A 17,635-nucleotide genomic window follows, 5' to 3' on the forward strand; every position below is an offset into this window, starting at 1 on the left:
GGGAATTGGCTGTGGAGAAATAGCCTGATTTTGAAAAATAACTGGAAATATAGTAGTTTGGGTTTAGGTATATTTATAAATAACTCAGAGACTGAATGTGAAGGAGAGAAATCTTAGCAAGAAATTAATGCTTCATGATTCTACCGGACTTATTTCCAAATAAGTCTGATGGAGACTGGACCTTCACATAAATCTTACAGAAACAGCACGTGGGCGTCACATCTTTTAAAGTGAGAAATCCCAGTAAAACCTCCAAATTCTTCCGGGGCTCAGTGGTCAAACTCATGGTTTCATAAGGGCAAATCAAAAGGGGATGTGCTTTGGTTAGCTCCGCAAAAAAAAGTCAAGGAACTCTGCGGGGAAACAACAACTATACCTCCAGTTTTACTGCCTTTGAGATTTGCATGGTCACCCTGTGGGAGCTGCTGCCTGATCTGTCAGGGAGGTGCTAGCATTGCTCTCTAGCAGTCATTCTTTTGGAAAGCAGCTTCTGAGGGCCATTTCTCAATGCAACCATGAACATTTTAGTCTGGAGTGCACAAAGAGGAGGAGGGAACCTTGGTGCTTCCATTAAATCATTAAACCTCATCCGAGATCATGGAGGTCCACTGGAACTGCAGTTAGTGTGCTTGGGGACTCCAGGATCACGCTGCAGGACACCTCCTGTTTCTTCCAGAAGCCAGTGGGAGAGCACTTCAAGTTGATTCCTGCTTTGACTCTGTTACAGAGGGAAAAACAGTGGTCTTGTGAAAAACAAAAAACAAAAAAAAAAAAACAATTGTAACCTATAAAGGGAACATGGCTCCTTTAAATTGTATTGAGGTTTCACGTGCCTAAATACCAGATTGGAATTGCAGCTGTCCTGAATGTTTTCAAAAGGCACCAATATTTGAAAAGCAAGGAGCCGATTGTGTGGCGGCCTAGAAAAAAGCCGCTTCTGAGGTGGGCGAATGGGACTTCTGGTAACAGAGTGACTGAAATGGAGTTTCTCACTCACGGTAGGAAGCCGCTGGAAGAGGCTTTCCTACAAATGAACTACGCGATGGATGAACGCCTCGCGTCTTGTAGCTGAGATTACTTCTGTGCCACTGTGTGGCCTGCCCCGTAGTCACCCGGTGTCCATCCTGGTTTATCTGCCATAGCTGCTTGCATTTGGAGGGTGAAAACATCCTGGCCAAGCTTGTGCTCTGTGTTTTCAGATTTTTCTATCTTGTTCTGCTTTCTTTGTTCCTTCCATTGCTCTCTGCAGGTATTTAAACCCATGGTTCAAAAGAGACTATAATGTAGCTAAGTGGGTAGAAGATGTGAATAGAAACACTGAAGGACCGTACTTTAGGTATAAATTAATTTTATCTCCCCCTTTACACTCTCCCAGCACATATAAGTACTGTAGTGTGCCTGGTGTTCCTCTCTTCTCTCTCTCTCTCTCTCTCTCTCTCTCTCTCTCTCTCTCTCTCTCTCTCTCTCATCTCCTAATGTGAGTTCCTGTAGGTAGAAAGGAGCCGCATTCATTTTGCTACCTTTTGATGCATTTGGCTTCCTTGAGCGAGTCTAGTTCTCTTCCGAATATTTCAAATGAAGCCATTTGAAAGGGTTGCCATTTAGTGCATGTCCCTGCCCTGTCAGCTTCTTGAGCTTCTTTTTTTAAGTAGCTTTCTCTTCATTTTATGCTATGTAGTGTTCTATGGGCATGAAACATACCTTTCACTAATAAATAAGCACTATTAACCTCAATGATTTAATTGCCATAATCTCAAAGTTTCATAATATATTTTTTTCTGCTTATTATCAAAGAGTGCATAGGAGTGCGTAGAAAAACGCAAGGGAAAACGTGCAAAGAAACTGAACTGGGATGTTATTTCTGGCAGAAACAATGATTTGATCAAACTGGAAAATGGTTGCAATATTATTGATCATATAGTACAGTGATCATATTGATCATAACATGTAGCGAGTTGAGCTTTCTTTGTCCTGTAGAGCCATGTGCTAGCAGTGAGGGTTGTGCTGGGAAGAGTCCCTTATGACTTCTCAACCAAGCAGTGGGGAACATTTTTATGCTCCAGAAGCAGGAAGCAGATAGAAAACACTCTTGACTAACAATGGCAGCTTCCTACGTTCTAAAAACTAGCCACTTTCCTCAGTTTCCCAAAGCTTATATTTCAAACTCTCCTAGACCCCTCTGTGTCATTTCCCCAACCCTTCATAACGTAAGTGATTCCCCAGCCATAGACGTCCACTTTACATCTGACTATTTTGTGGAATCTAATGCAAAGAAGAAAAAGACTTGGGTTTTTTTTTTTTAACCTCTTCTGAGTACAATTTCAATTCATGTAACTTATGCCACAACTTGGGTCAGCACTAAATGGATATGAAAATGTGCTGTCAGGACCATATAAGGTGGACTTTCTCTTCCAGTGTACCATTTAGTTTAGTCATATATAGTTTGAGAAAATGATTAGACCTACCTGCATTTTAATTTGATCCATGACTTTTGCATATACCCCAAGGACAGCATAACTCCTGCCTGCTCACAAAAATATATCCTGCTTTTATAGCCCATCTTCCTCTCCTTCCCTATCCTCTGCTTACCCAACACTTCCTCCACACTGAACCTCAGATACATACACTCACATTCAAACATCCCACCTTCACATGTAGCACCCAAGATGGCCAACATCAAGAAAACAGGTAAGACGATTTTGATGTTATTTGGAATCTAGGCTTCACCTGCAGTCCCATCCCCCCTCCCCCTTTCTCTTTATCAGGCTTGTGGGCAGATTATAATTTGTACCATTCATGGACTCAAATCCGGATGAGCTTTGTCCTACATAGGTTAGGACTTTTATTTCTAAATTGACTTAGCATTTCTACAGGAGTGATTTGTTAAATGGTACCCCGGAAGAGTCTATTCACCTCCCCTGGTTGAACTGAGACGTTGATGTAACTCAAAGAGAGCCCCCATTTCTTGAAGCCGGTCCCCCGAGTCTGCCCAGAAGCTGCATGACTGAGCACCATTTGGATGGGGAAATGCTTCTGCACCCCTGGTTGCACGAGCCAAGCTGCGAGGGCAGTGTTAGACGGTTCCTTTGTCTCATCTTTTAATATGAGCTGTCACATTAGGAACTTGCTATGAAAAAAAAAATCTATATTTTTGTTTGGTAAACCTCAGTGGACAGTTGGGACTTAACTGTCCTTTTTTATTATTATTATTTTTTTATTAATAAGGGTTTTGTTTGGAACACTCGGAGATCAGCTCTAAATTGTGGTAGCAGTGGTAAATAATTAAGTCCAATCCCTGAGCACCATGATTCCGACACAGTAGAGAGGATTCCACCCAGCTCCCCACCCAAACCAATGCTCCCTTGTGTTCAGTGCGTTCACACCTAGGCTTGGATTCACCAACCTGTACTTGAGCTCTCCTGGCAAGCCACAGCTGAGGGCAAAGGTCACCTTCTTAATCACCCATGCGGGGTTGGATTTGTGATATTCTTACCAAACTGTAGCGGAGAGTTGGTGACTGCCACGAACAGGTCCAAAATAATAGTTACTGATAGAAATGTACTATCCATGAGCTACATGTTGGCAAAGCCTACAGGAGAGCTTCAGTCATGCTCCTAGCTCTCCTATGACAGTGCTTGCCCTAACCGTACTCTGTGGGCATCCAGGCCACTCACTCAGAAAGTACAGATAAAATCAAAGAGCAGGCATTGGCTCACCGCCCCTGATTCTGGGAGCAGTACCACTGGGGACACCACCTTTCAAGTCCCCAGGTGATAGTCATGCTCTTGAGGGCTACCTAATTGATTATGTATTTCATCAGCATTTTTTATTCCATTCTTATGATCTATGAAAACCACATTAACCAGGTACGGGAACTGTAGAAACTAAGGTGTCAAATGCCTACCATACACCTATTTCTCAGCTTACTGGTTGTAGGCATCCTTGGCTTCTTCTGTGGATGGAGAAACCTGGGCTACAAGGAGTTACCCAAGGGTAACGTAGCTGATGAAAGTCAGCAGCAGTGCTGGGCTTGGCTCTGACTCCCACATCTGATCCCTGTGTGATTTCTGTGTGATTCCTGTCAACTTGTAGAGGTTATGGAGGTTTAGATCCCGGCTGAGGACACTTAAATCCTTCTAGGAGCAGATTACTGTAAAGTTAGCTTTGCAGGCTGGAAGCACAGACCTTTGATACATTCCCAAAGAGCACCACGGTTCATTGACACACAAGCACACCTTTGTTACACAATTCTGTGGTGTTCCTGGTGTAGTTATTATGGTTTTAGAAAATATCTTGAGGATAAATAGCTAATACTTAACCCAAAATCCAGGTTGCTTTGTAAGTGAATGAGCTTAGCTGACACTTGGCTAAGCGAAAGCAGGATTAGACTCCAATGTCTCCCTTGGGTGGTTGTGATAGATTGTCACTTTATTTTCCCTAACCTAACTGACCCTGTCTTGTTCTCTCCTTTTATTTTGATTCCTGCTCTGGTCTCTTTCTACCCACCTGAATCTGTTTCCTGTCTTTTCACCACTAAGGATGTCCTGCTTGGTTTCTCTCCTTCCCCTTAGGGTCTAAGTATAAATTACCCCAAGTTCTGCAGTGAGAAGCCATTTAGAGCCATTTCTGTGGGCTTCTGAAGAATACTTCACTTTCTTTTCTTTTAATTACTATTGTTTGTGCCCATGGAGAGATATTTAAGAACATTGCTGGGTACTCAGCGGACACAGGCATGCACACACGCATGCATGTACGCACGCACACACACACATACACACACACACGCACGCACGCACGCACGCACGCACGCACGCACACACACATACATACTTGCACCTACTGTAGCAAACTAAAATGAGGACTTTGTTGCTATGACCTTAGAATAAAAAAGATTTGGTTTGTGTATCTGAAATTTTTCCTAAACATAGATTCTTTTAAATCTCACAATGATTTGGCTAAAAAGCTGCATTGGGTCCATTTTAGAAGTATGTCAATGCAAGTTTTATACTCATACACATTGAATCCTAACTTTTAATACACTTAAAAAATTATTTAGTTTTTAAATTATAAAAGCATATAGCAGGAGCTTGGGGAATAGCTCAGTTGGTAGCATACTTTATGTGCTATTTGTGTTCTGTCCCAAGAACCCATATAAAAAAGCTAGAAATGGTGCCCTGTGTTTGTAAGCCCAGTTCTTGGGAGACAGGAAAGGCCAAGCAGCCTAGCTCTAGGCCTGTAAGACACGATCTCAAAAGATGTGGAGATTGTGCCTGAGAGGAACTGTGGAGGTTGATATCTGTCCTACATACACAGCATCACAGCAGACACTGTGGTCATGTACTTATGTGCACATGCACATCTTCACATATGTATACAGAAAGAGAGAGAGAGAGACAGAGAGACAGAGACATACACAGACACACCACAGACACACATAGAGACATACACAGACACACACACACACAGAGACACACACAGACACACAAACACATGCACACAGACACATACATGCACATATACACCGATACACACACATACACAGACACACACAGACATATACACACACACATGCACACATACATGCACACATACACAGACACACAGAGTATGTTGCTCTGATAGAACTGAAATCAAAGTCTTATTACTCTTAGTTCCCCACTTTTACCATACCAATGTGGAGATCACCAGCATAAGAGAGGCCCAAGCAGCTGCCTGCCTGACCACCTTCCAGCAGTTTCTGACAGGGAGCTGTCCTGAATAATTTTCAAAAACAGAAGAAGCATTAGGAGTTAAGGATTAAAAGTGAGCGGGGCTGCTCTTGGTTTTTAAAATCAATTAAGAATGTTTACCTGGACCTCAGAGTGTATAGGAAAAAGTGTTCACAAGTGTTCGATTGAATTCTGCATCTTATAAAAATGAGAATTAGTTTGAAAGCGAGGGGAGCCTTTCCCTGTCCAGGACCCAATCTAATCACCGCAGTGTGAGGCTGACCCAGTCACACAGAGGAGGACTTGGGTGAGAATGTAGTGGCACAGTCAGCTCAGTGGTTTTCCTTTCTAACTCTCACACACAAGCTGGGAGCAGACAAGTCCCTCCTAGTGTGCTCTCAGCACAGTCACAAATACTACAGTTGCAATAGAAGCGCCAGACCACGGAAACGTAAGACCGCGGCTTTCCCGGAAATGCTGATTTAGGGATGAAGTAGACCATTTTTGTATGTTCTCATCAGACTTTGTTCGGCTGGCACTCTGCACTCCTTCCTGCTTGCATGTTTACTAATTTATTATTACAACCTGTATTTTCCTTTGTTCTTCACAACTAACACACTGGCCTCTGAATGCATGAGTTTCGTGTAAACTAGAGTTCGACTTTGCATCCAATGAACATAACCATGGTTGGACTTTCAAGGTTCTGTTTGACGTTATTGTGCCCAGAGAAGCATTTTAAGTAGTAAAATAAAATCGACTTATGAATTAATTTAGTTATGAGCTCTTAGAATATCCCCCTTCCATGTTAACTGTTTACTGTAAATGAAACTTCATTTCATTACTGGCTTTGTAGTTTAAAAGAATGAGTCTGTGTAGCTGACAGTTAAATTAGCTACCAATTCCACGGGTGTGCTAAAAACCACAGCATTCTGGCTTCAGAATGGCAGTTGTACCCCCAGGTAGTTAAAGCTTTGCTGTGTACAGATGCTTCGCTTTAGAGATGTGGAATGATACCAGGCGTGACATGACATTTATTTCTTATATTCTCAACACCTCAGGACCCTGTCACCTGCCAAGTCTCCTTCTTCATCAACTGGGTCTATTGCCTCCAGCAGAAAATACCCATACCCGATGCCCCCGCTTCCGGATGAGGAGAAGACGGTGAACCGACAGAGTGCCAGGGTATACAGCAACTCCGCGCGCTTTATACTTGGGTGTTGTTGGCATCTTGAGCTTACATTTTGTCCATTCCTCCGTTTTTTATTTGTTTGGTTTTTTTGAGGGTTTTTTTCGGTTTGTTGTTGTGTGTGTGTGTGTGTGTGTGTGTGTGTGTGTGTGTGTGTGTGTGTGTTTGAGACCAGGTTTTTCTGTGTAGCCCTGGCTATCTTGGAACTGTCTCTGTATGTAGACCAGGCGGCCTCAAACTCAAGAGATCCTCTTGCCTCTGCCTCCTGAGTGCTGGGATTAAGGCGTATGCCACCACACCCAGCCTATTACCTCATAATGTCTTTATTTTTCATTTTTGCTTTACTCAACTCTAGGTTTGAAAAAAAAAGGGAGATGTATTTGCTTTATGAGTTTTTTTTTCTTTTTTAATTCCTTTTAATACCCCTGCCTTAGAATTCTAAAGACAAAGTGAATTAGTTCCCTCGCCAAAGCCAGTTTGATTGCTCAGGCCTTTCACTAGGCTATTACAATTCAATAGGCGTTCAGAGATAGGAACCTATGGCAGAACACTGGATCACTGGTTTGGTACCTGTTGGAACTCTGTCAATCAAATGACCCATGGTGGACAATGCCTTGTGTGAGAGATGCTCCGAGAAAGCAAGGCAGGAGGCTACTTTCAGATTCGGGATACAGTGCAGATTGGGCTCTATAGCTGTGCTCTGAATCCACCACGAATAAATGTGTCTTATACATTTAATGTAAATGTTTGTCACTGGGGGCATGGCATCACAGCCCAGAACAATCCAGGATCAAAGCGCACCTGAGGTAAAAGGCCCTCCTTCTTTTTACCCTGGAGTTTCTCACATAGTTCCCCAAGGCATTCTTTACCGTGGGTCATTCTCTTGCCCATGTTCCAACAGTTCCAGGGGTAGAATTTAGATGTAAGGGAAAGGTATTTGAAAAACCTGTAATACTGAAAGAATACTGCAAAGGGTATGGTGAAATTTAACAGCATTAACTTATTTTGTGGTAAGGATTTAGTCCCAGGGCCCTGTTGTTACCTTGCTTTTAAAAACATGATCTAGCTGAGACATACTCTCCTCCTCCAGAAAAGCCAAATTTTAACATGGTTTATCTTAACTATTTTTGATTGTGTGTGTCCGTGAGGGTGTGTGCATGCGGGCGTGGGTCCCTGGGCCAGAAGAGGACTTCATTAAAACCCCTTGAGCTGGAGTCACAGACAGTTGTGAGCTGCCTCACGTGGGTTCTGGATCCAAACTCCAGTCCTCTGTAGGGGCAGCCAGAAAGCCAAATTTAAAACAGACATGGAGAGAATCATCCACACGATAAAAATGGAACTTAGCAGAGACCTTATATAAATCTGTGGTCTCTTGTACGTCTTTGTCAGTGTGCCTCAGTCTCACAGCATTCCCTCCATGCATTGGTTTTGTGACATTTGGGATAGAGTTCACAGGATCACACCAGCCTCTAGAGCTCCCGATGAAATCAAGAACCGAATAGCACAACCCCTGACATTCAGTGCCTCCCTTCCGATGGCCAGTTACGTTCTGACATTGCTCCTATGGGGAAAAATATGAAAAGGGGGGGAGGAAGCATTTGTAGCCTCCATAGATTTATTCAGCACAGGGTTCTGAGTTTCTAAACTTGTTCATGTATGAAGGTGTTTTAGAGCTGTGTAGACCCTGAATCAAAATCACGGGGTTTAAGGTAATGTGGGCTTTTTGTATTTTTCCTTGACCAACCCAGGGTCAGTCACACACACAGACACACACACACACACACACACACACACACACACACACACACACACACACGGGGCGGGGGACAGAGACAGAGAGACAGAGAAACAGAGAATGAGAATAACTAAAAAGCTGGACAGATAACTCTTAACCAAAAGTCTATACAAATAAGAAGTGGTGTTTGGAGAGGGGGGATGGAGAAGCCTTGGTGTGCATGGGAATTGTCTGAAGAGCTTCAAAATAGTTTAACCCTCCCAGTGAGATTTTGATTTAGTCGGCGAGATGTGCTACCAGAGCAAATAAATTAAAAAAAAAAAAAACTTTCGCAGATTAGGACTGAGGAAATGTTTCAGCGGGTAACCTGCTTGCTGCACAAAATCTTTAAATATTTTTAAGCTGCCTTTTTTTTTTATTGTACCCAGTATATTGCCAACTAGAATACTGGTTCTCAATCACATTTGACCTTAGGTCAAATCCCCAGTCCCCATGTAAAAGGCCAGGTAGTGTGGTACATGCCTGTAATCCTGGTAGTGAGGAGTCAGAGGCAGGAGGATTCCTGGAGCTTGCTGGCCAGCTAGTCCTGCCAAATCCACGAGACCCATGTTCAGAAACTCCATCTTAAAAACATGACGTAGAATCTTGGGAAAAGGTGCTTGACATTGACCTCCCATCTTACAAGCACAGACATGCAAAGGCATGTGCACAGACATGAACATGTACACGTATAACACACACACACACACACACACACACACACACACACACACACACAATTTCCCCCACGTAACCACACAGCTGTGATTGAGAACCAATATTCTGGTTGGCAATATACTGAGTACAATAAGAAAAAGCTTAAAAATAATATTTAAAAATTCTGTACTTCAGTATGTAATGTTTACTCTAATTTTTAAGTACCGTGAGATGAGGCTGTGAGAGGTTTGTTTTCGTGCTTTGTTTTTTGGGTTTTTCTTTGTTTGCTGGCTGGTTGGTCACTAGAACAGTTGATATGGGAGCTGGGAGGTGGTTCATTGAGCAAGGAATTTGCTGCGGGCTCACGCAGGCCTGAATTTGAATCCCCAAACTCCACATAAAAAGCTGAGCATAGTTGCGTGTACCTTGGAGCCAGCAGTGAGGGCCAGAGAGGTAGATTCTAGTAGTTCACCTGATACCCTGTCTCAAGGCAGTAAGGTAGGGGACACTAAAATAAAATACCCAAAGCTTTCATCTAGCCTGCTCATGCATGGGCGTATGCACACATGCCTGTGTGCACGCACCCAGCACACACACACAAGGAAGGGAATATTCCTGTCAGGTTCAGGAGAGAGTTCCAAGTTTGTGTATTTCTTTTATCCACTTATTAAATAAGGACACGCACCGTAATTACTTATATACCCTTGGAATCCTTCATAGCTTAAAGAGGCTACTTTCTGCTATTACGGTACATGACTCTGCTCTCCTCTGTTTGCAGCTGTGGGAGACATCCATTTAAGAACAACTGTTTACATGTGACACATCGAAACTGTTTACTTCTACTTTTATAGAAACCCAGCCACCCACAATCACTGCAAATCTGCATCTGCTTTTCGGACGATTTCAAGACCCTCTTGCGATGCCAGAGGAGAGGAAGCCACGGGTCATACCTGGATAGCATACTTTCTTTTTCTTTTTCTTTTCTTTTTCTTTTTTTTTGTCATTGGCTTAAGGTTTAACCAAATGGTAAAGAGAATTACTGGAACGTCACGCTGCAACATGGAACCATTTATGGCCTGGCATTGATATGTTAATTGATAATCTGCATGGCAGAAATATGTAGACCATCAATAAAACTAACCCACACGACCCAACGTTAGCAGGTTTTCCCGAGGGGACAGAAGTGGATTCAGAACTGAGCATTCTGAATCACATCCTCATTGCAAGCAGTAACGCCCGTATGCATGAAGCTTCTGTTTATCGTTTTCCATATGCAAGGAAACAACCTCTCCTAATAGAAACTAGCATGCAGGGGCTGAGGCATATAGGACTCTTCTGCAGGACCGCAGGACTGTAAAGCTTCCAGAAGCCAATATCCCATATGCTACCTTTAAACATGTATTTTTATTTTTTTTTACTTTTCATATTTATATTAGCATACAGGGACGACTGTACATATGTAAACATTTTTAAAACTTAAGAAGTAACTGTTAACCGTAAGTGTATTTTTTGCCAAATGCCTACAAACAGTCAGTCACGATCCTATCGCTGTCCTCCATCCAGTGTCTTCGAAGTATAAGTGGATGATATTGTAAATAGAGTGGTCAGTGCTGTAAGAGTATCTCTCCCCAACCGGTGTTTGTCTAAAACGTGCAATTTCCCTTTTCAAAGTGTGTACAGTCTGGAAGAGGTTTTCTTGAGCAAGACATCCAAATGCTCAAACTTCTAGCCTCTGCATCTTGCCGAAGGAAGAGTCCAGATGTGAGGTAGCCATGCCGCTCCAGGACACCCTGGAGCCGACAGGCTCTCTGGGATTCTGCCAGCCCATCCACTCCATATCTAAGACACATGGTGCCTGTCACAGTAGCTGTTCTCAACCAGTACCAGGGCATATCAACTAATCTTACCTGGAGGTCATGGAGTCCCCTTCTCTCCAGAAAGTGTCTTCTGTGATTGGCAAGATGTACCAAAGACATGGAGCACAGAGTAGAGCGTTCCCTCTTGACCAAGGCCTGAGGCTTGTCTGGTCTGAAGTTTGGGTTCCTTGACAGAATCCTTTTAGCCATTCTTATATGTGAAAGGAATGACTTGCTTCCACAATTTTAACATGTTTCATCACTAGGGTGTAAATCCCAGCAGGTTGTTCTGTCTGGCTTTGAACAAGATGGTGTACGGAAGCCTGAACAAGGCATAAAAAAATTAAGTAAAGCTACACAGAGGCAGTGACTGCAAAGGTAACCATAAGCCCGCAGAGGAAAGAGCCTGTGTTTTGGGCCCTATAACCTTTGATTCACTAGAAAAAAAATGAGTATTTTATGTGAAATCTTGTCATTTACAACGAAACATTAATACCTGTTTCAATGCAATGTTCAGTGTTCAATGCAAAAAGAAAGTCCCTCTAATGAGATCTGAGGTTGGGAGGCCCAGTCACGTGACCTCCTACGGAACACTCTTCTGATTTCCCTCTTCTTCTTGCTGTTTTATGTGAGGAATGAAATCATCAGACAAGAACTCAGAAATGGACTCTACATTTGATTTCTTCCAGATGCGTCCAGGGACACAATTTGTTCCAACTCTGTGTAGAATTGTCCTAGATACCCAAACTGAAGGGACAGGCTAGAAGGCAGTGGTATATTCAGCTCATGTCTTTTGCAATGGTCCACTCTTCTAAAACACTCTGAAGGTGTTAGGAAACCAATTTAATCAGGCAAAATTAAACAGTGAAAAACCATTTTCCATGACAGGCAAAGATATAGGTTGCCGATGGCTCAATAAAGCAGTCTCAGATAAAGGCATGGATGAGTGTTGAACAATGTCTCCACATAGCTTAAGGTAAGGACGGAAGGACAGACAGATGACGGATGAAAAAGATGTAGCAAAATGAAGTGACTTTTGGACAAGAACACTTCAAATGTGCACTGAATGTTTCTTGGTATCGAGTGTATAAAAGGCTAATGTAATATAAGGTTTATTTTGGCTACAGAAGAAAAAAGTTTATATAGCTTCGAATGAAAGGTGCCTCATGTAAATATGCCGTGTAGTTAATAGTTCGTTAGATAAGCTCTAACCTGAAAGAATTCACAAATGGTTAGCCAGTGAGCTGGTTATCTGTCTACCTACTGGTCTTTCCTTACCTTCTCAGTTGCTTTCACCTGGAGTTATGATTGAAAATCAATATCATTATCATGTGCCTTTGGGGAGAAACGGTTGCTCCGGCTTGTAATCATCTTCAGATGAAACAGGAGGAAAAGGCTTTGCTTAACTCGCAGAGTGATTTTAGAAATGTAACGGCTTTAGTGTTCTAATCTGGGTCTCTGTCTTCCATGTCTGAGCATTCTTAGAGTTGTTTGTGGAATTCACAGACTTTAGTCTTGATGGGTAGCCTCGAGAAGTATGCGTCATTCCATTTAACTACACGTGACTGCATTCACTGAGGTAGACAGAGTAGACCTGTGGAATCAAACCCAAGCACAGTGACTATTTCATCCTCAAATGTGTATTTTGAAGAGGAACTTTGAGGCTCCACGGTGGTTTGAATCGTGCGACTAATATTCGTACTTCCCAGTGTGGTGTGGGGTCATCACTACACAGAGAAGAAAGCGATGTGTTCATTGGATGTCGTTTCTCTTTCTCATGATCTCGGCATCAAATAGGACTGCAGATAGCCCGGATGCCGGAGATGTCCCATTAAGCAGATCATTTCTGTTCCAATGAAAAGGAACATCCAAGTCTTTGCACTGTGTTAGCAGGGGAGGCCTGCAGTAGCAGAATCCTTAAAGAATGAACTGGCCAGATTCACTCTTCCCGGGCACTTTCCTTAGATGCAAGTCTTCCCCCGGAATAAGCGAGATAGAAGATGACTCATGCACAGTCTGCAGAGGGAAATCCGTGCTGCTGAGATGGGGCGGCATGAAATTTCTTAGTGTTCTGCAGTGCCTGGCTTTGAAGAACAAAAGCCAATCACCCCAGGCCCCTACTTAGATGCTAACTGACAAGTAACCTCTTCACAGTTACCCAGCAAACATTACTGGGGATAGGAAACCAGGGCTTAGGATGTTGTCTTAGCAGGTAAGAGGGGTGCTCTTTTCACATCTCCTCCTGGCTCCACAAGGCTTTTAGAATAACGTTTGCACAGGTCAGTCCAATGTAGTCTTCATGCATGAGAGATTGGTGGCATGTCTAAAAGAAGCCAGTGTGAAGATAAAATTAAATATTCTCTGTCCTCCGCGGGCATGGATGGGGAGTGGAAGATGGCTGTGTTTTCCAGCACAGATCCACATGCTTTCCCTCTGTTAAACACCTTGCGTATCTGCCTGACTTCATTCTGCCTTTTGCCCTAGACTTCAGACTTTCTGTAGTGACTCTACCTGTTGCCCTTTTCAGACTTTGTCTTCTTCTTCTTCTTTTTTTTTTTCTTTTTGTACCCTTAAGCCAGGCAAAGTGTGATACCTCTACTTGCTTCTTGCAAATTTCAGTTTGTCCACTTCACTCTGTGAGTTTTCTGTTGCCCTATAGTCCCATCTTAACCTTAGGTCTAGACAGTGCTTTAGAGAAGCCCTGCTCTGAAGATGAGATTACTTTTTAATCTTACTTAGATGCAAAGGAAGGGAAGGCTGTTTGGCAGGTTGCAGCGCATAAAGAGAAGGGGACAGAGTCTGGAACTGATGGGAGGAAGGAGAAGCCAGGCCTAGCTGCACAGCCACGCAGGGCACCGCTGGCTGCTGCTATTGGCTGCCATGTTTGAAGCATTCATCTGAGCAGTGGCAAGTTTGCTTGAGCACTGAGACACTTGGACTCCCATTAGCAGCACATTCTCTACGTCTTATGCTCCTCCTTGTCTGTTTTGTTTTCTTCTATAGCTGTCACCTGCTTCCCTTCCCTCCCCACCCCCTGCCTCAAAGGCAGTCAAATCTAATTTTTCATTCTTATTCTACTAGCTCTGTGTGAAAAGCTGACATTTCTGTAGAAGAGGGCCTAATTGGGGGGCTCAAGTACTGAGTTTCTTCCTGTGGGATAGTTAAGACTACGCTGACTTCAGAGGCAGGGTCCTTTCTCTGGGTGTGGGAGCACAGGGGACTGGGGTTCTAGACTCGCCTTATTGTATTGCAGAGAACTCAGTTGACGTTTGTGAGAAGAGCTGAGGCAGGAGTCCATCTGGCTGTGTGTGAGCAGCGTGCGGTAAAAGTGCCTTGGCCGCTCCCTGTTGGCACTTGGCTTACAGCATATGCTCTTCAGGACAGACACTTTCAGCTCAAAGAGTTTCCCTAGCACAGCTGCAGGTACAGAACAAAATTGTCCCAGACTTGGAGAGCAGAAGGTAGTATTTCCATGCCTATTTTACTCATGGTTTTCTGGTCCTCAACATGGAGCACCTAAAGTCCGGCAGCTGAAAATCAAAACTTTTATCGGACCATTATTGGTTCTGTCCTTCAAATCCATGGCTATTATATTGGATGGCTGCATCGAGAACCTTCCTACTCCCAAAGTTCCCTGTTCGGGATCTGTGCAGCACTTTTCCTCTTGATCAGAAGCATCCCCTATCATACAGAACAGGACCTTCTCGGGCTAAAATGAGAATTGGGAGAACCACAGGAACACAGAGCGGGGGAGGTTGTCTTTCATTTCCTTTCAATATGCTGGTCTGATTGTGCACCTTGGAAAGTCACTAAGAGATGGCTCTCAGGGTATAAATCTCAGGAAGTTAATAAGCAGCACAGAGTTTTGAGAGATCCTGGGTCATTTCATCCCAGCCTAGGAGCACAGTGGCCATCCCACACAAAGCGTGCAGAGGACTCAGGAAGGTCACCAGCTATGCTGCAGGGAACTACTGCTGCCAAGAGCACACATGGGCTTTGCAGTTTTTTGTAGTCTTGCTTTGGAAGTATTTTACTGTCTGGTGTCCCTTGCATTGTTCACAGACCTGTGTCATACTGGGAGGGGCTTCAGAAGCAGTAGGTAGCCTGTGGGATCAAATTCAAGCAAAATGCATTTTATTGTTTCATTTTACGAAAAGGCATACAGTGAGACAAAGGAGTCTTTGGCCACCAGTTTCTATGTTCATGAGCTAGTCTCCCCGACATGTATGAAGATGCATGTGTATGCACATCCTGCATTCAACTTACAACATTTTGGGTCATGGTTTGTTTTGATCGTTGAGTTTTAAAATAATGAAAATATCCCAAGTCTTTAAATATAGCGGTGCTAAGTTTTATCAGCTAACACAATCCAGAAAGTGCTGAAATGAATTCAGACACTTAGAAGTAACACAAGGGTTCCTGTTAAATTATACACGTGTATCACTGCCTGATTTGAAACCCCACTTTTCCTTTTTAATCCAGCACAATATCAAACTGTGATTCTATAGCTCGTCTTTTTAACGTCTACAAATAACCCAAAATCTTTTTTGTTTTATGGAAAACTTTTCTTTTTAACACTAACTGCAAAGTGCTTAGCAAAAGGTTCCTTCTGGATAACAGCATTATTAATTATTATTATTTATTATTATTATTAATTATTCCTCCTTCAAATTGTTGGAAGACTTGCCCCTCCAAACAGGCATTTCCCAAAGACAGTTTTCAGAAACTTCACATTTCACCTAACGAAAGCTGTTCATACGTTAGTCTGCATTAGGTCTCTGCCAATGTTTCCCAGGTTCACGGCCCCCGAGGGGTGATGGCCATCTGTAGATGATAGAAACCACCCCATGCGGACCTGTGAATAGCATCAGTGTGGTTCACTTTGGGTAACTGGGTACTCACGTGTATATACTTAGATCTGCATCATTCAAACCTCCTCTCTGCTACTCTGCACGCACTTCCAGCTCTTACGCTATTTTAAAGTTCACTGGGTTTTGGTGATCACCAACAGAAGTGTAAACGACGATTGCTTTCATGAGCAGGCGTGATTTGTTTTATGGCTGTTTAAGTTACAAACTTGTTCTCATATTGTAGGTGAATCAAAAGCCTTTCTGTTTTTAAAAGGTCACTGTAACTCAAGATTAAAATTTCTCGCACAACTTTATTAGTGTTCACTTCTGAAGCTAATAAGACAACGGAGTTTTCTATGTTACTCTCACTGTAACATCGACTAAGTGACTTTCAATAAAAGATTTCTGTTATTTTGATGCATGGCTCTCTTTCGTCTTTTTTCTTAAGTGGACATTGTCTCCGAGAAGCTGCCAGATGGTTCTGTTCTGCTAGTTGCTGAAGAGACAAGAGAAAAACTAGTGTTCCATTGGTAGGACAGTTTCTCCAATGAGGAAGCAAAGGACTTGTCTCCGGAATTCCCTCCTGCCCTAATAAAGTTTAACTCTTTTTTTTTTTACCCCCAATAGCTCAGGGCTGCACCTTTGCCGCCTCCTAAAGCCTGAGTCTTCCGTGGGTTTGTTTTGGGTTCGAGGGTTTACTATCTGAAACTGGTCACCCCTGGTCTTTTTATCTTGCCCAAGCAGCCATTTGAGGTATCAGTCATTATGGTGGCATTTGTAGTTCCTTGTCCTTTGGTCTGCATAGGTGAAGACTCACGGGATCACTGAGAAAAGCCCATACATTTATTATATTAAAAATTGGTGATTTGTATATAGCTCCACCCCTTGTTTCTAAAGTACTTTAATCATATAATTTGTTGTATCAACCCTGAAACAGTAATGCACCGGATGAGCAAAGCAATCTGGAAAAAAAAAACACCAAAAGGCTTAACTGACATGTCACCTCAGGACTGACATTACCATTTGTGTATTGTGTTACGGTGGGAAGAGCTAGAGCCTTTTAATCTAGTAACCGTGTGGTGCGAATGTGTGGCAGCAGTTCCTAGGCTGCTCCAGGCCTCTATCTGCTACATTGTTGCGGAAGTGTGCAGTGTGCCAAGAGTTCTTTACAAACCATGTAATCACCTGATGTGATAAGAACTAAAGCCCGCATCTCCAAAGAAAAACAGTACTGAAATGGGCTATGTGAGCTCACAGATTACTGCGCTCCAGTTATACGCTTTAACTGGAAAAACAAAACCCCAAACACGAAGAACCTGTTTAAAAGAAATGATAAGGGGGCTGGAGAGATGGCTCAGAGGTTAAGAGCACCGACTGCTCTTCCAGAGGTCCTGAGTTCAATTCCCAGCAACCACATGGTGGCTCACAACCATCTGTAATGAGATCTGGTGTCCTCTTCTGGCCTGCAGGTATGCATGTAGGCAATAATAAATAATAAATCTTTTTTAAAAAGAAAAAAGAAACATGATAAGGCCAGGTGTGGTGGCTTCCTCAAGAAGCTAAAAGAGGAGGGCAACAGTGAGGGTGAGGCCAGCCTGGGCGAC

At 43.1% G+C, this 17,635-nt stretch overlaps 1 protein-coding gene across 18 annotated transcripts in view; it reads left to right on the forward strand.

Annotated features, from left to right (window-relative positions):
- Adam22 (ADAM metallopeptidase domain 22) overlaps positions 1-16,448 on the forward strand; it is a 254,860-nt gene extending 238,412 nt beyond the window's left edge. For 6 of the 18 annotated variants that reach the window (XM_039108564.1, XM_063286643.1, XM_063286645.1 and 3 more), the window contains 2 exons: positions 6,767-6,890; positions 10,104-16,448. In XM_039108564.1, coding sequence (XP_038964492.1) covers positions 6,767-6,890; positions 10,104-10,124 — 145 coding nt within the window. In that variant the 3' untranslated portion in view covers positions 10,125-16,448. Of the gene's footprint in view, positions 1-1,249; positions 1,337-2,658; positions 2,689-6,766; positions 6,891-10,103 lie in introns of all 18 variants that reach the window. The other 12 variants (XM_063286647.1, XM_039108565.2, XM_063286644.1 and 9 more) reach the window with 4 other exon arrangements.
- Positions 16,449-17,635: the final 1,187 nt, after the last annotated feature.

This window comes from Rattus norvegicus, chromosome 4 (assembly GCF_036323735.1).
Source record: "Rattus norvegicus strain BN/NHsdMcwi chromosome 4, GRCr8, whole genome shotgun sequence".
NCBI classification, from domain to species: Eukaryota; Metazoa; Chordata; class Mammalia; order Rodentia; family Muridae; genus Rattus; species Rattus norvegicus.